Source organism: Rhea americana, unplaced genomic scaffold (assembly GCF_003343005.1).
Source record: "Rhea americana isolate MKP2758 unplaced genomic scaffold, rheAme1 scaffold_14, whole genome shotgun sequence".
Lineage (NCBI taxonomy): Eukaryota > Metazoa > Chordata > Aves > Rheiformes > Rheidae > Rhea > Rhea americana.
In genome coordinates this window covers 6083251-6101704 of record NW_028185483.1, presented here as the reverse complement: position 1 = coordinate 6101704, position 18454 = coordinate 6083251, and the positions used below count along the sequence as shown (strand labels likewise).

The following is an 18454-nucleotide window of genomic DNA, read 5'->3' as shown; positions in this document are numbered from 1 at the left end:
AAGAATAATGAAAGATACTTAGAGTACTTTGTTTAGACTTACTGCCTTAAATTATATGAAAACAAGGTACTATTACTATTTTTTTAATTGTAGAATGTTAGTATGTAAGAAGGTATGAATTATTTTAAAATCCTCAGAAATATTTTTTTCAATACACAAGGAGAGATAAATGTTTCTTAAATTGCTTAAGTCAAAAAAGAGAAATAAGAAAAATCACTTGCGTGTAACCTATCACTTTTTTAAGTTGCCTCATAATGAGCAGTATGTCTGTATACATTTGTTGTAGTAAAGTACTTGGCTTTGGTTTGTTTTTTTTTTTTTTCTGGCTTTGTTGGATTCCGATTGCTGAAGGAATTTTATTCAAATTTAAATGAAAAAAATACTCTTGTAGATAGCGTCCAGGCATGTGAAATTACTGCTTTAGATGCATTTAGGGGAGGGGAGAGGAAGTTTTTGAACCAATGAAAATTGCAGTTAGCAATGCCTGCATGTCTGGAGTTAAGCAAAGAGATCATTGTGGCTCACTGATCTTGCCTCGTTCTCTACACTTATGTCAACTGAATTTGGTGGCAGTCGTGCATCAGCTACTGCCTTCTCTACTGCTGCTGTGCTTGCTATTCATGCTGGGTCTTTTGTTGCTGGGGATAGGAGCAAGTGGGMCAGCTCCATTCCTTTTAAAGACTCTTTTTCATTTCCACTCCACAAAAGAACATTGGGATTCATTTTGTAGGGAAATATTATGGACTGTTGTTGCTTTTGTTTTGTTTTATGACTTTAGAGGAGTCCTAGACATCTGTAACATTAACTAGAATTATTTGCTCCCAGGAAAACATTATGTAAAATCTTTGGTGATACCCCAAGCTATAGTAGCTGTTATACTGTACATTATTTACTTGGGTATATATCCTATTTTACTGCATTATCAATGTAGAATATTTTTAATAAAGAAGCTAGCTATTTTAGTCAGGAAAGCTGAGGGGTTTTTTTTTTCTTTTTGTTTGTTTGGTTTTGTTTTCTTTTTAAAGCTGGGAGGTAGATGTTAAGCCTACCCATCTGGTCCATGGCCCCATTCTCCTTCTGCAGGTTTAAGTGGCCATGATACCTTGGGGTGATAGAGGAACTGTTCGTACTGTGGCATCCATGGAAAGAGCTCAAAAATAAGCCAAACAGAATCATCTTATGGAGTAAATTCAGTGCACAAGTCACAAGTCCATTTCCTCCAGCTCCTGCCCCTGTCCAATCTTTTTTTCTTTCTTTTTTCTTTTATTTTTTTTTCTTAAAGGAGGCATAAATAGAATTAAAAAACCTGAGAACTGGAGAAAGAACTTTTACATTGATAAATTATTTGGCAGTGGGAACTCCACTGAACACACCCCAACCCTGCCAACTCTCAATTATTTGCTGGGGGAATTTCCAGATTTTGGATTATTTTTCCCCTTACATTTGTTTACAGCACATTGCCACAAGCAGTACATGTTCCTTTCTCCCAGGCCTGGTTCTTCCTTCTGTTGTTTAAGGCTTTGTTCTCTGCACAAATCTGTTTACAAGTATTCAAACATGAATGTAATAATAGTTCTTATAGCCTTATTTAAATGTTTCCTATCCTTTGGGGTTTTTTTTAGGGTGCGAGGAGGGTTTTTTCATGTATTATTTTGTCTGTGCTTGTTTATTTCATTCCTAGCCATACCTTTTGTAATTCTGGTTCATTAATAACTCAAACAACTGCAATAATTATTTATAAGTAATTGAGTTACTGAATGACATATAAAAAGAACTTTACATTAGTAGAGTCTTTCCTTTTTTCCCTTTTAGAGTTTTGGTTTTTTTTTCCTTTTAGTTTGTGAAAAGTTGACAACAAAATGTTTTTCTGTAGGCTTGATTTAAATGATTTTRAAGAACATAATCTTGTTTTGTGTTTTTCAGCAAGCCGTTCAGAACGTGTTCAAATGAAAAACGATTTAGCTAAAATAAATAAAGTGATTACAGAGCACACCAGTCACCTGGCACCTTATCAGTTTCTGACAGCTTTTTCTCAGTTAATCTCACGAATCTGTCATTCTCATGATGAAGTCTTCGCTGTTCTGATGGTGATCGTTGCTAAAGTGTTTCTAGCCTATCCACAGCAAGCAATGTGGATGATGACTGCTGTGTCCAAGGTACCGTGATAAGGACAGCTACATTTTCATTAAGTTTGTAAAACTATTTTTATCAGGGAGAAATGTAACTATAACCTATTTTACTGAAGATTATAAGAAATAATAAAGTGTTTTAGTAGCTGTGACAGTGTTGCGGAGCAGGATATGTTGCTGTCTTTGCAAAAGATTTTATTGCGGGTCAACCTAAAGTTCAGATATTATAGTTTAAATGCTCCAAACTAGGATGCTAACCTAGATGCATCCTGACTTGTATGATACATTGAGAAGGAAATCTGAATTAACAGAGAGCTGAAGAACTGGGTGGCTATTGACAGGTTTTTGCTGTTTTTAAACAGTACTTCCAATTTTATGATCAAATATTTAATCTTCTGCCTTGATTAAAATAAACTAGATTTATTGCTTATTCCTAAAACCTATATGATTGTAAGATTGTTTCAACAAAAACTGGGAAGCATAGTACAGTCTTTTCTTTGGGGCTGGTATATTCTTGAACATTAACCATTAGTTGTGGGATTCTTCAGAATGGTTTAAGATTAGAATAATACTCCTTCCCTGTCTTCGTCCCTCCTTCCCAAATACCACTTTGAAACTGTTAAGTTCAGGTGTCAAATCTGAATAGGAGACTTCTCTTCTGTCATATTAAATATGACAAGCAAGGAGTAAAGAAAAAATATGTTTTTGAGAATCTTTAAGTGGTTCAACTTCTTAATAAAATTTAACTTTGCTCTCTTTTCAGTCCTCTTACCCTATGCGTGTCAATAGATGTAAGGAAATTCTGAACAAAGCTATCCACATGAAGGAATCTTTAGGAAAATTTATTGGTGATGCAACACGCCTTACAGATAAGCTGTTAGAACTATGCAACAAACCGGTACTTCTAGAAATAATCCCATGACATGCATTAATTCATTTATTTAAAAATGTTATACAGAAGCTTCTTCTGATAGTATTAACCTGTTCATTTCATTGGCATAGTTTCTCTTAAATTGCAAGTACCTTGTAAAACATTTTTATTTTTGAAGTATTTTGTAAAAAAAACTTTCAAAAAAAAGAAAATAGTTCTAAGCAAGCATGTTATAAATACTTACATGCACAATGATGCATTTTTTTTTAGTGCATGGCATTTACATTGCTTATAATTAAATGTTTTTTTTTCTTTCATGTTTGATTCTTCCCCAGTAACTTTTACAGAGTTTTAATAAAACAAAAATAGCCTGGTTGTGGTGTTGTCATGAACAAATGAACTTGCTAATAGAGCTAAAATTTAGTAAAACCTTTAATTAATTTATATTATGTTCATAATGAAAACTAGATGAGCAATAATTAATGTATTTTGTTTGAACCACACCCATTTAATTTGAAATTTAATTTGCCTTTTTTTCTGATTACCAAAAGTAATTAGTAATTGTAATGTAAAATAGTAAGTGTAATTAGTAATGTAAAATAGTAAGAATGTTTTAAGTATTTATTTTTAACTTACGAAAAACATTTGTTTAAGGTTGATGGGAACAGCTCAACATTAAGCATGAGTATTCATTTCAAAACACTTAAAAGATTGGTGGAAGAGCACACATTTAGTGAGATTCTCATTCCTTTACAATCTGTGATGATACCAACTCTTCCTTCAATCCCTGGCACACATGCTAACCATGATCCTTTTCCTGGATGCTGGGCCTACATTTCAGGCTTTGATGATACGGTAAGCCTCTGCTTAGCATCTAATTTAAAGTTTAATGTCAAATACTCAAAAAAAATGTCAAATAGTCAAAAACACATCAAAAAAGCATAGCTGAGTTTATTTTCTTAGTTCTCTAGAAATGGAGGAGTGAGGAGGCATAGACGTTTACTTCATATTTACATTCACGAAAATGAATGGCTTCTGACATAACAGCATGAGAAGCATATGGCCTCTTAGTGTTTAGGTCAGATTTTGGCCTGAGATCAACATGCTGTAAATACCATATGAGCACCATGAAAGTGCTAACATAATTTGTTATAATGGTCTATTACAGTTACAGTTTGTTTTGTAGGAATTGATACAGGTGTTAATAAAGAATTTAATTTTCCTTAGGTTGAAATTCTTGCATCACTTCAAAAGCCAAAAAAGATCAGCTTAAAAGGTTCAGATGGGAAATCTTATATTATGATGTGTAAACCAAAAGATGATCTAAGAAAAGACTGCCGGCTCATGGAATTCAACTCTCTTATTAATAAGGTTTGATGAGTTAGAAAATCAGATACATTATACTTGCTGACTAGAATAAAATGATGAACTAACTAACAAAGAAGTACTTAGCTCCTAATCTCGAGGAAGAATTTACTGGAGAAGAGAGTAAAAATAACAAAATTTTAAAGATAGCAAAATCTTTTATCCCAGCTGACATCAACAGCATTTGAGAATGCATAACTTCATCATTGTTTTCAGAAGTCTACAAGTATAACATTTTGCCAAAATAATTGCTTATTGTAGAGGAAATATACGGGAAAGGTTGATTCTCATAATGTCAATCCTGCTGTTACATTTCATGTGAAGAATATTTTTATATTCTTAATAAATATTGGGTTCATTCTATTTTTCTTAGTAAAAATGTTGCCGTACTTGTTATTTTAGTCATATTTTGCTTCTCAGCAGTACACCAAAGGTTAACTTACCATATTTTCCACAAGGTCAAGGCAAATGATAATATTTTTGAAGCACTAACACAATGCTGATTTCAAATACTACTTTTGAAAGGTTTACTTAGGCCATGTACAAGTTACACAATTTCTCTTACTTAATTCTCTTTCAAAGTGACTTCAGAGGAGAGATGAACGTTCTGCTTGCATTTGTCCTATTGCTGACAATGAAACTCAGAATTTTAAATTGTAGATGGTAGAATGGGAAAGTAAATGTGGATAAAATGGTTTGTGTATTGGTATATTTTGTTTATATATGTTGTTTGTTAATATCATTTATTTTCTTCTGTGAATAGTGCTTGAGAAAAGATGCGGAGTCACGTAGGCGAGAACTCCATATTCGAACCTATGCAGTTATTCCATTAAATGATGAATGCGGCATAATTGAATGGGTGAACAATACTGCTGGTTTAAGAAATATCCTGATAAAACTTTACAAGGAAAAAGGTAAAGAACTATTTTACGTAACATTCCTCTGAGAGATTTATGGGAGGAGAGAGAAGAGGATGTTAAAATATAGATGGAATTACATTATTGTATTAAAATACCCCGAATTTTAAAATCTCAAACAAAAACGATCTGATTGTGTGCAGATGTCTGTGAATATGGAAGACCAAACATCTGAGTTGAAGATGATGATGAGTGGCTTTTGATTTGTGTAAAACCACTTGCTTGCCTGAGCTGCTTTTTCAGTGAGGGTTTTTTTTTTTTATTTTATTTTTAGACTACTTTCCTGCCTACCACCAAGATGTTCTGGGTTATTTTCTTTTTGTTTGCTCATTTATTTCAATTTTATTGAAATGTTTATATTATCTAAAATACCCTATTTGGGTCAAAATGTGGTAAGTATTACTGCATAGTAATAGTATGTATGAGGCTTTATTTTTTTATGGGGGTTTTTGTTCATTTGTTTGTTTTCTTAACTGAGAAGGTCTTTTACAGGTATTTATATGACCGGAAAGGAACTACGTCAGCACATGCTTCCAAAGTCAGCACCTTTGTCTGAAAAGCTGAAAATGTTCAAAGAAGTCCTTCTGCCCCGTCATCCTCCTCTTTTTCACGAATGGTTTCTTAGAACATTCCCTGATCCTACTTCATGGTGAGTGATTGGGATTGGGCTGGCTCAAGAATATATATTTCATATATTTTAATAAATGTAAATGATGCTAATGAATAAGAGCATCTCAAGGAGGTGATTTTTAGACTTTAATATTAGATTTTTATTCCTACAGGTACAATAGTAGGTCAGCCTACTGCCGTTCTGTTGCAGTCATGTCAATGGTAGGGTATATACTTGGTCTAGGAGACCGTCACGGTGAAAACATCCTGTTTGATTCTTTGACTGGTGAATGTGTGCATGTGGATTTCAACTGTCTTTTCAATAAGGTGAGAAATGTTCCTTCCCAAACTTGCCCTTTATTCTACACAGATGAAAGTTATAAATTTCTACTGCCTTGGGGGTTTTTTACTTTAAAAATAAAATTAAAAAAGTATCTGTTGTATTATCTGTATGTCACTTTATTTCTTACTTATACACAGCAGGCAATCTTGGACACATAAAGAGTATGTGATTGTTCTATATACATTAGAATATATCGCATTAATGAAAGCCAGCTTTTTGATTTAATGTCAGATAAGCATTCTTTGGATACCCTGATAAAGTTCCAAATTTTAGAGCATTTTGGGCTGGTTATACTATGCGACTCTCCTCCCTTCACTACCACCCCTCCAAACAAAGCTGTAATTACAGTCTTTGTACTCTTACGTGTACAATTCTGCTGCTGTCAGGAGTTTCTTGATTTCTAACACTCAGCACAAAAATTCCAATGGTTCTATAAAAATAAGCAGCAGAATTGTGGCCAGAGTGGGCTTTCGGGTTTTAGTATTTCTGCCACAAGATGTTTTTGATGTGGAATTTCTGCCCTTTTTAATTCAGACCAGTGAAGTAGAGAAAATTACTCTTGTTACCTTTTCGKTAAGCCTAAATTATCCTACATAATCCTTAATTAAAAAAAAAGTTTTTATCAGATCTATAAATGGTTAGGGAAAACAAAAGTTAGGATTTTGTGTGAGACCATGGAACAATTTTATACATACATATATGTATGTATATATGTATAAAATGTATATATATACATTTTATTTTTATATATATATATATATATATATATATAAAATTTGTATGGCTAAAAGGGACTGAAATTTAAAACCTGTATTACTGTTTTAAAACAGGAAAATAAATGTTATTTGGGCATTGGTATGCTTTACTCACAGTAATTTGCCCTAACTAGTTGAGAAAGAGCAGTGGTCTGAAACATCTCCGGTCACCTAGGTATCTGCCAGACAATGCTGAGGAAAAAAACAAACAATGCAAATTTACTGTTTGTTTAATTAAATAATGTTTAAAATGAAAATAACTTTTTTTTATAATGAATGTAAAGGGAGAAACTTTTGAAGTTCCAGAAATTGTTCCTTTTCGTCTTACTCATAATATGGTTAATGGAATGGGTCCGATGGGAACAGAAGGTCTCTTCCGAAGAGCTTGCGAAGTCACAATGAGGCTGATGCGCGATCAGCGAGAGCCTCTAATGAGGTACAGCAACAGTTTTTACTATAAACTCTGAAAAAACTGTCTGTAGTCCAAACATACAAAACAGTGACTGCTGGATAATATGCCAATTTTAGCATATGCCAGTCATGCAGCTCAGTTTGACTATGATATAYAGTTAAATATACATCAATAGAAATGTTCACTGCTAATTTTTTTAGACTCATCTCAGTGCTTTGTTATCACTACAGATAGCTAATGTTACATATCAAAAATTTGTACATGTTCTTGAAATACACTTTTTTCATTTACTATATAATTTTCTTCATTCCTCCTGAATTAAATCCACACTGTTGCCAGACTTTTCAGATGTGAGGAAAAATTCAAATGATTGGTGTTCTAATATTTGACATAAGTGCTAGGCTTCTAGTGTGCTAGGCATCTACAGTGAGAATACAAGTTAAGATAGTCACACACGTCTTTACCAATATCTGACATAGACTATGCACAAATTCTATTGCAACTGTTTGTGTCATCTGGAAAGATCACTGTATCTCTCGGATGAGGTTTATTTTCTCCGTGTTTCAACTGACAAAGTGATGGGGTCAGTCCTCTCTAATTCACTTCAAGCAAAGTCACTTAGGCTAATGTAAACACCAGATGCAAGTGATTTCAGCTAACAAAAAAATTGTCAGAAACAAATTAGAGAACAGTTTTCTTCATAAGATTGTAGGGAATATCACTTGCAATTGATGAATTTTGGGGAAATATAGTGTGTTCAGTAGGTAATCTGAATTCCAGAATGCATGTATAATTCCAAGAACAACTGGCAGAGTTGCTTTGGAATGACAAGTTTCAAGGGAGAAAGCAGAACTACACAGGAATGTTCAGATTATTGAAATCTTTGAGTAAATTAAAATCGAGTTTTGATGCATGTCTTAGAAGTGGTATTATATAGCTGATACCCTTCTCCRGTGGCAAAAGTATTGAAGAAACCACTGACTCTCAGAGGTATTATTTATGTCTTAAAAAATAAAAAGGGCGCAAGACTTTCATATGTTAAGATTAAAAAAAAAGAGTTTTATTGGAAGAGCAGTGTGAAGACTAGATAATAGCATTATTTTGCTGTTTTATGAATAGTTTGCCTATCTGCTATTTTAGTTGCAAATTTTGCTGAGGAATAATATGACGTCTGACATAAAATGTTAGATAACAAACTACTTTGGAGTGGGAGTCATGGGCAAGGCTAGTCTCTATGAAATTGATAGCAGTGAAAGGGAGACAGCTGTAGCAGAAATAGATACCTGCTTTTCATGTTAACAGCTTTTTTCCTGTCACTTCAGAATGCGGGAGTGTATGTCAACTTAAAAGGCAAACAATAATATTTTGGTTTTGGAAGTGTAAAATTTCTTGTTTTAAAAATTAAATGTGTCAAAATCAGATGGAGGAAATATGTATCTTACTCTTTTTCTACACAGTGGTTTTTTTTTTCTTTTTTTTTTTTTAATATATATATTCAGTGTCTTAAAGACTTTTCTCCATGATCCTCTTGTGGAGTGGAGTAAACCTGTCAAAGGGAATACAAAAGCACTGGTGAATGAAACTGGAGAAGTTGTCAATGAAAAGGTTAGTTGCAAGCAAGCATAGCATAAGGTATTTCAAATATCACAGTGTCCATTATGGTTGCAATATGGTTGCATATCTTCTAACTGAAACTTTAATTTTCTTGAGTTTTTTAATTTTAAAAATACTCCCTCTCTCTCTCTCTCTCTTTTTTTTTTTTTAACTCTTATGACAGTGTTAATAGTATTTATCCACAGGATATAATTATAGTATTTTTGATTGATAGAAGTTGTAATTAATAATGAACAAAGAGTCCATATTTCTGTTGTTTAGATTACCAAACTGGGGACAATGTCAGCAACAGCAGTAGGATGGGGAAGGCTCCTGCTTCCCCTCACTCTGACAATTGCACAGTCCTCTAGATTTACAGTGATGCTGATATCTGGAGTCCTCTCCATGCATATTTTTGTACTTTTTGTGAGTGCACGTTTATTACAGCATAAATGCTTGCCTTGTTACATGTGCAGATATACTTGTTAAAATAAAGATTTCTTGATTTATAACTTCTTTTATAGCTGCTGATAAATATGATATTATTTGTCTAAAATATAGCCTGCACCAACTGTAGTATTTATTTTCTTTCTCTTTTGCAAAATTTGGGGATTTTTTTCCTTAAAGAGAGTATCTACTGAAAAGGACTGAATATGTAATAGCCAGATAAAACTTAGGGAGCACTGATAAACAGACCAACAAAGAAAGAAAACTGTAATATTGAAGCTATATTGCAACCAAAAACTTAACAGTTCTTTGAGCACAGAAAATCTTCCTGTGTTCAAATGATTACTAACCAGGCTATGTCAGCATAGCCATTTAGTTACAGGACCACCCATGTAGTTGTATTTGTTAACTGTGGGGTTTTTTTTGATAGGTGCCAATATATAACATACTTGAGCTCTAAATGAAAATGAGTATAACTCGTATGAGCTAGCTACTGTAATTGAGCCTCAGAACTGCTTGTTTTGAGTTACTCAACACAACCTGTTACTAGACTTCATTTTCAGTTGCTCATAATTCTGGCCTATATTTTCCAGACTGGATGTCTGGACCAATATATGTCCATTTCAGAGAATGATTTTTAAGAGTTTGTTGTTTATTTTCAAAGTAATTTGTAGTCATCTGGGTTTTGTATTAAATTGGCATTTCATTGACAATTGATTAAGTTGACATTTTCAAATATCCTGATAACGGGTGTTTCTGTATTTTAAGGTATGGAAGTTTGTGGACAGTAGAAATTTACATTTTTTCCTTTTTTCTTTGTTTCTAGGCCAAAACTCATGTCCTTGATATAGAACAGCGTCTGCAAGGTGTAATTAAGACTAGAAACAGAATAAAAGGATTACCTTTATCTATTGAGGGGCATGTTCATTACCTTATTCAAGAAGCAAGTGATGACAACCTGCTGTGCCAGATGTATATGGGCTGGGCTCCATATATGTGAAATATGTTCATTTTGGAAAGATAACGTTGACAATTATGTAGATGTAATATTCTTTAACAAGAAGCATTATATCACTGTTAGAATATAACTCGCCACTTTTGTTGATTTCTGATTTTAAGCAGCAGCACAGTTTTGTTAATTGGAAGCCTATGTAAGTGGCACATTTGCAGTATCTATTATAAACTGCAGATTTGCAAAGCGTTATGACTTGTTTTGTATACATGTAGAGAACAGTGCACATGAACTGTTAAATAGACTGTACAGTTCTCTGCGAGTTTTTCTTATGTATATAGAGATTCCAACTACGTAAAAAATATTCTCAAAGAATGTTGTGTGCTAATTATACTTTTTCTTTTGTAGAGTTTTTGTAATTCATTCACATGTGGATTAGGGCAGTTGCTATTAAAGTTTTATATTGGCCTAATATAAAGTGGTGCTTTCAACTTTTTCTAGTCATAGTTCCAAAGGGCTTTCTAAAAACAATATTCCTGTTTTGCAGTAGAAGTCTGGTTTTAGTTGCCTGCGACTTTCTTCCATGTGGATGTCTCTAATGTCTAAAAAATTATTTGGGATCTTAAATCTTGTCACGAAGACACCAGTAAAACGTTACCGTGCTCTGAAACCGCTCCCGCCCCGCCCGCCGCCGGCGGCGCCAAGCTGGGGGCGAAGAGCCCGAGCCGCGGATTCCCGGCGGCGAGCCGCGGGCCTGGCCCCGCCCCCGCCGCGCCGCTCTGTCCGCCTCTCTATGGGCGGCGCGGGGCGCTCTGCGCGGCGCTCTATGGCAGGCGGGCGGCGCGGCTGTCAGTACGGCGCGCCGGAAGGAAGGCGGAGCGGGGCCCGGAGGGGTTCGGGTTCGGGTCCGAGTCCGRGTCCGGGTCTGGGTCCGGCGGGGCGGGAGCGGCGGCCATGGGCGTCCCCAAGTTCTACCGGTGGATCTCGGAGCGGTACCCCTGCCTCAGCCAGGTGCTGAAGGAGCATCAGGTGAGGCGGGGGCGGCCGCCGAGGGCCCCTGCGCCTCCGCGCCGGCCGGGGGGTCCTGCCCGCCGCGGCGGGCCGGGCGAGGCAGCGGGCCGGGCGCGCGGCTGGGAGCGGCGGAGGCCGGCGGGGCGCTGTGCGACGCTGGAGCCTGCCCGAAAATGCCTGGTGGTGGGAATTCGGCGCTCAGATGCCGAGTTAGCGGGGACCGGCTGTCGGGCTGGGGCAGGCGCGGGCGGCAGCGCCGAGCGCAAGCCCCTGAGGAGCGGCCCGGCGCCCCGCGGCCTTTAGGGTTTGTTTCTCGGGGCCGAGCGACCCCCAAGTCGGCTGGAAACTTCSTGTGACTCCCTCCTTCCCTTGGCGTTCCCTGGGCACTTGTTACGCCCGGGCACGGTCCGGTTCTCGTTTCCGTGAGCGGGGCAGAAGCCCGGAGTCCGGTGTCACTGGGCTCTGACGAGCTGCCGCTGCGGGCGGCGAGCGGCGCGGCAGCGGTCCGGGAGAGGTTTTACAGCTCTGCCGCGTTTCCTTGTTGCCTGACGTGTAGGGCAGTTCGTATGAGCAGGAAAAAAATGAGAACGCTAAAAGTTGGGAAAGGTAAGCTGCAAATAGCGCTGTTAACAAAGAGACAAAAAACCAGGCGTAGTTTGAGAGCAGTCGTGTTTTATACCTGTTAGATAAAAGCTCTTAATTTTTCATTATTATTTCACATTTGCGTTATGGATGTGGTTTGATAGTCTAGGTAACGATATTCTGAGAGAAGTTAGGTGAAAATTAAAGATCTGTTTGAGTGTTTCTAAGTAGATACCATTTAAAAAGATTAGATAGATACTGTATCAACACCTCTCGAGAATCCTTTGCTCAAATGATTCCAGACCTGGACTTTCGACCCTTTCTTGTAGTTTCATGAGGCAAAGCAATTTTCAGAGTTTGGCTCTTTCCCTAAGATTTATTGGATTTCCCTGCAGCATTGCTTAGAGTCCAGTTCAGTAGCCTGGGCTGCTAACTGAAACTGGTGACAGCTTTAAGCTTCTGCCGAAGAACTGTGAACCTTGGCAGCTAAGCAGCCAGCGTGTGTCTGCTTCAGTCAGTGGAGTAGAAGCTGGGCAATGCTTCTATGCTTTCTGAAAGGGGCTTTTAGAGCTCTTAAGGTAAAGCACTGCTTAACCTTACGTATGTGAATGCTAGTATCGTTCTGAATTTTGTCCTTTTGAAAGCTAGATGATGTTATTTGCATCTGTGAAAGGAGGTGTTGTTATTTATTAAAAAAGGAAAGAAAAACTATTCAACTCTGTTATTTATGATGTTGAACTTCAACAGTTTTATGAATCCACGTGCTTCCTGTTCTCTACCAGACTGCTCGAGGGTACAGATCGTACTAGTGTCTGGATTAGRTTTTCAAACTATTTCAAAATATTATTTTCCAGCATGTTATGTACAAGAGAGAGGTTGATCTTCAATTAACTTAGAAGTTTTATGTTTTAGAAATTGATGCTTTGATATATCAGTACAATGGGTCTATGCAGTAACCATTCTAGGTGATAACTGCTCTCTTAGGTTTTTCAGTGCTTAAATGTTTGTTTTCAACTTCTATTTGGGCCAAACAGAATCAGTTTGATGTTTTTTTGCCAAAATATATCTGAACTCCTGTTTGTTACAGTTTGTAAGCAAGAGGGTCAGCTGAGCTATGCTGTCACCATTACATGTTTACAACAGTAAGTAGAAGTTGTCATTTGAACAGAAAACCTGAAATACCACTTGAGATGACTTCACTTGACTTTATTTTGAAGACAATTCTAAGTTGTCCAGAGTATGGCTACTCAATGTTTTGAGTACTTCAACTCAAAATATTCCTTAAGAATCTTTAGACCATCAATTTTAATTTTCCTTAATTGGTCAGGCAGCTTTTTGTCTGAAGTGTTGACCTCTGATATGTTTTCTAGGATTTGGGAAAGGGAGTTTCTTGTACAGCTTAACATCACCTGTTTGAGTTCAGAGTCAGAACTCTGGGAAAAACAAGCTTGATTGTAAATTTTCACAACAATCACAGCAATAAAGATGTTGTTGAAAGTGTTGATGTTATTATTTGATCTGATTCCTTTTGAACTCTCAAAATCAGTCTGTGAAAGACAGAATGGTTTGCACTTTGCCTTGTAAAACTAATGGAAGAAGAGTTCTGTAGGCTTCTTAAGTACTGTTGAATTTTCATTAAGTTAAATATCTTACTTAAGCTTGATGCTAACCTTGATAGGCTTGTTAGGTTGGCTGTGCATGGTGCTCTCTAGTATTCCACTATTTGGACTGCCCCACTGCTCCTGTTCCTGAATATATGAAGTTGTCTGATTTTGATACCTTTTTAATGCTTTTGTACAAGAGAGAAAGGAGATGGTTTTTCTTTTAGTATAGGCCACCTGTCTGAGCTATAGTACTTGTAGCTATTTGTAGCTGTCTGTTTGCTGTTACAGAAGAAAATGCCCAGAATAAAAGCAATTGCTATATATACACGTAATTATTTGTATATTGCATCATAACCCTGTTTCTTCAAGTGTCATCTGTTCTCCATATATATGTGGCTTCCATGCAAGCGTGTGACATACTGTTTAGTTTTTAGAGTGCGACTTGTTCAGTGCCTCACTCTCTTCCCATTTGAAAGTGTGGCCTGTCGGAACGTTGTGATGTTCAATTGTGTTGTTTTATTCATGTTACAAGGTATGGCGCTGTGTTGATGAAAACGTATTTCAAAAGCGGTACAAAAATATCACTGAGTGCTTCAATAGTTTGTCTATTGAATTCAACTGTATTGAAGATTATTATGTAAAACAGGAGATTAATTGTTGCTGGTGACTAGATATCTTCCCAGTCTTGCCTCTTTTTTGTCATCTTTTTCATTCCTGGCACTGAAGTAGAGTTAGGTTTCTCTTAAATCTGGATGATAAATACATGTTCGACAGTATGTCTTTAAAAACTATGTAGAGATATGTCAGCAATAATACCACAGATTATCACAAAATGTGAAGAAAAGCTTTTATCGGTTGTAGTGACAAGAGGATTTTTACAAACATAGTGGTAGATTAAAGAGTAGATTTGTTTGTTGCAAATTGCTCTTGTGCGTGTTTGGTTCTTTTTGGCAGTAAAAAGATAGCCTCTTCTTTTCATACACTTAGCAGTATTTCTACTCTATATACATCTAAGGGTTTTGCTTCCTTGAAAGAAAGAAAATGAAAGAAAGAAAAAGGATCTGTGCACTTATTTGGGTGAGGGGGACAGGAGGACTTCATGGCTGGGAAGGACTTGGGTTGTTAAGCGAAGCCAAGACAAAACTTGAAACAGCAGAGTTGACGGAAAAGTCATTTTGGAAATCAGGAGAAGGTAACTGTTGCATCATTGTGAAGTTTACTGCTTTTGGTGGTAGCTGCCACTTTTCTAGATGCACAAACAACTATTAGAATACAGAGGCATCACGTAGTAGTCATAGTAGGAACTGGTTGACTAAGGGAGAGCCCTAAAGCTTCTTAAGCCAGCTTTGCTGTGAAATAGTGTTGGGAAGTACATTCTCGGTTTTGTTGTTTTTATTGTTCAGAGTGCAGCCATGCAAAAATGAATCAGTGAAACATCTCAGGTTACAAAAAAGTTACTTCTTCCACAAAAATATGTTTTTCTTTATTTTTCAAAATATGTTTTTCTTTATTTTCTTTATTTTTTATTATACAATGTATAGCATTGTCACAACAAAGGGGATAGAATCTCTGATGTATCAGAAACAATCAGGATGGAATAGGAATCTCCAACTGACTGTTCACTGGGGAAACCATAATACGATACTGCAATTGCAGGCCAACCTGCAGTCAGTCAAGATACTCTTAGCCCATCGTTGTACGGTCAGTCTTGGGGAAGTCTGCCAGCCGCAGTTCATTTTCAGCCTTTATTATTCTCACACATATATTGGACTGTGATTTGCCTTGTTTCAGCTGTCACAAAACAGGTACTAAYCTGGCATTTTTAGATTCCAGAATTTGACAACTTGTACCTGGACATGAACGGTATTATACATCAGTGTTCACATCCCAATGATGATGATGTTCACTTCAGAATCTCAGAAGACAAGATTTTTGCTGATATTTTTCACTATTTGGAGGTACTATTTCGCATTATTAAACCAAGGAAGGTTTTCTTCATGGCAGTTGATGGAGTAGCTCCAAGAGCAAAAATGAATCAGCAGCGTGGGAGACGCTTTAGGTGAGAATATTTGTTCTTGCTTTGTCTTTAAGATAGTAAACATTTTTAAAAAAAAACAAAACCAAACAAACATGGAGTTAAATGTACGTGGTGAAATGTGAAGTAAATTCTGAGTAGTCATGCCAGTGACAGTAGATAGAGTTAAATTAAGGTAACTGCCTATGAAGTGTTGATTCTTAAAATCCTGATTCAAAAAAAAGTTAGTTTGCTCATTAGGTTATTTTTTTTCCCCTCGTGTATGAGTTCTGGGAGATCTTTTTTTTCTGTGAAATTTTCTGTGGAATAAATCTGCAGTGGTGCTCTTAAGGATGTCCTTGGTCGCTTAATACCTTTACCATTCTTTGGCATTTCTGAATGCTATTTCTAAATAGACCTCTTCTGGTCACTGTAACTAAATGTTCTTTGACAGTCATAGAAGGAAGAGAAGTTCCAAAGAAAAAAAATGAAAGAAGATTGGGAAAAGGACAACAATTATTAAATTGTACAGAGTACAGTAAAACTTTTTAAGACACTGGTGTTTTTTATTTTTCTTGTCTAAAACATTTTTGTAGAAACATTGGCCAAGAAAGACTGGGATTGTTTTGTTTCTCCATTATTGATGAAGAGAAATTGTTAGATCTGGGTAGTATTCCAAAATCTCTGCTCTGTTTAACATCATTACTAAGTTGTATGCTCTTTATTGGTCTGGAATAGTATTTTCAAATATTCCTATTTTTTCAGTGTTCATTTTCTTTCATTATGATCAATCACTGAATGATTTTCTTGATAATCTAAATATTAACAGTATCTGAGTAAGGCAGGTTATCATTATTACTGGGAAAAAAAGGAGCTATTTTTGAGTCTCTCAGTTGCACCAGAGACAGGAAATTTAACACGTAAGAAGAGTTTACCTTCTTCTTCTTCTTTTTCCTCTTTTTTTTAACATTCTTCAAAAAAGCAACCATATGTATTTTGTTTGGAAAATTGTACTTATGGTATATTTGAATATTATTTTCTTTCCTCCACCCTACCCACCTTTTTTCAGGTCAGCGAAAGAAGCAGAGGACAAAATAAAAAAGGCATTAGAAAAGGGAGAAACTCTCCCTACAGAAGCCAGATTTGACTCTAACTGTATTACACCAGGTAAGATAATCTGTTAATTAATTCCAAAGCATAGCTATAAAAATAAACAATGTTAATTATTTTCTCATCCAACAGCTTTTCTTTCTTTCTTTCTTTCTTTTTTTTTTAATTAGAGGACAGAACTTACAAAGGTCTCAAGTAAGTTGGGAATGCAGATGCAGGTCTGAATAACTTCTAATAATCTCACTCTAGAAATATTTTAAATCACTATGGAAAAAATGAAACCTCATTAAAAAAACAAACAACTATTCCATTTATCTCTGGCAGAAATTATTTCTATTGCTGTTTTCCAGTAACACTTATGTACATAAATGTAGTCTTGAATGACTAGTGAAACATTTTGTATGTAACTTCTAGATTTCTGTTTTCAGGAACTGAATTCATGGCCAGATTGCACGAACATCTTAAATATTTTGTAAACATGAAGATTTCCACAGACAAATCCTGGCAAGGAGTAACAGTCTACTTATCAGGCCATGAGGTCATTGTGTTCTGTTAATGATTTATTTAAAATAAACTCTTATTTTATAGCAAAATGATTACTGACGCACTTTGTGTTTCTGTATGCAGACTCCAGGGGAAGGAGAACATAAAATTATGGAGTTCATCAGATCAGAAAAAGCAAAGCCCCATCATGATCCAAACACAAGGCACTGTCTCTATGGTTTAGATGCTGACTTGGTATGTGGAGTCAATACAAACAACAAATGTCTATGAATGTGTTGTTCCTTCAAATGTCTTTGATGTATTGTAAGTTCATAGTTTTAAAATGTTATTAAACAAGCATTTTTTTAATTCCTACAAGCTTCTGAATTTGTAAAAAAAAAAAAAAAAAAAAAAAAAAACAAAGCAAAATTTCTTGATATTTCTCATATTTTGAATAACAGTTTTAAAATGACATAAAACCATTCTAATTTCTCTTTGTAACAGATTATGCTGGGATTAACGAGTCATGAAGCACACTTTGCACTCTTAAGAGAAGAAGTCAGATTTGGTGGTAAAAAATCTCAAAGGTGAACTGATTTTAACCATCTTATTCTATATTTGATGTAATAAGGTTCAAAAGATACAGGATCATAAGAACAATTTTTTTTATTGGTTACATATTTAATTATAAAGTCATAGTTTACTCTTTGTTAGAAAAATATGAATTTAAAGAAACCAACTTGTTACGCATACGTATTAGTTAACATGGGCAAATGTATGTTGTCGGGGCAGCTGGTTACAATCCTTAGAGCTTTGGTGTGTTGTGTTTCTTGTTTCATACTCTGAATGGAGCAGCCCAGGCTGTACTGCCACTTTTCATGATTGTCTCATAATTTTTTTTAAAAACCCTCTGAACACCTCTCTGAGGTTTTGTGCATGTGAGCAAATTACTAGAATAATTACTAAAAATAAAACGTCTTAAAGCGGCTGGCTGGATGCTGCTGTTCTGGGTTTGCCAATTTGAACTAACCTGTAGGTTATCATCAGTCAGAATAAGGCATTTTATTCCAGAAGTTTGCATGCACGTGGAGCTATTCTGAAGTAACAGCAATATTTATTTAAAACAGTTACTGTGGCTTGTTTACTACTTTGATATATCTTAGGCCTGCTTTTGGTGTACAAAATGGTGGCAGTAAGAGATAAAAAGACAAAAAAACAATCTTTGCTACACAAAGGCTCTGGGATAATGTGGCAATA

At 35.9% G+C, this 18454-nt stretch overlaps 2 protein-coding genes across 4 annotated transcripts in view; both read left to right on the top strand.

The window, feature by feature from the left end:
• The window catches only part of ATR (ATR checkpoint kinase), a 43513-nt gene extending 32657 nt beyond the window's left edge, over positions 1 to 10856 (top strand). For both annotated transcript variants that reach the window (XM_085298637.1, XM_085298638.1), the window contains 10 exons: positions 1924 to 2156; positions 2893 to 3027; positions 3655 to 3855; positions 4228 to 4371; positions 5129 to 5279; positions 5775 to 5931; positions 6065 to 6218; positions 7274 to 7425; positions 8901 to 9006; positions 10268 to 10856. In XM_085298637.1, coding sequence (XP_085154763.1) covers positions 1924 to 2156; positions 2893 to 3027; positions 3655 to 3855; positions 4228 to 4371; positions 5129 to 5279; positions 5775 to 5931; positions 6065 to 6218; positions 7274 to 7425; positions 8901 to 9006; positions 10268 to 10441 — 1607 coding nt within the window. In that variant the 3' untranslated portion in view covers positions 10442 to 10856. The remainder of the gene's footprint in view (positions 1 to 1923; positions 2157 to 2892; positions 3028 to 3654; positions 3856 to 4227; positions 4372 to 5128; positions 5280 to 5774; positions 5932 to 6064; positions 6219 to 7273; positions 7426 to 8900; positions 9007 to 10267) is intronic.
• A 395-nt stretch (positions 10857 to 11251) lies between these two features.
• XRN1 (5'-3' exoribonuclease 1) overlaps positions 11252 to 18454 on the top strand; it is a 43304-nt gene continuing 36101 nt past the window's right edge. For both annotated transcript variants that reach the window (XR_014895031.1, XM_085298636.1), the window contains exons 1-6: positions 11252 to 11422; positions 15417 to 15649; positions 16674 to 16771; positions 17143 to 17252; positions 17342 to 17452; positions 17702 to 17784. Coding sequence is in view for 1 of the 2 variants with exons in the window: in XM_085298636.1 (XP_085154762.1) it covers positions 11348 to 11422; positions 15417 to 15649; positions 16674 to 16771; positions 17143 to 17252; positions 17342 to 17452; positions 17702 to 17784 (710 nt within the window). In the remaining variant the exon portion in view is untranslated. The remainder of the gene's footprint in view (positions 11423 to 15416; positions 15650 to 16673; positions 16772 to 17142; positions 17253 to 17341; positions 17453 to 17701; positions 17785 to 18454) is intronic.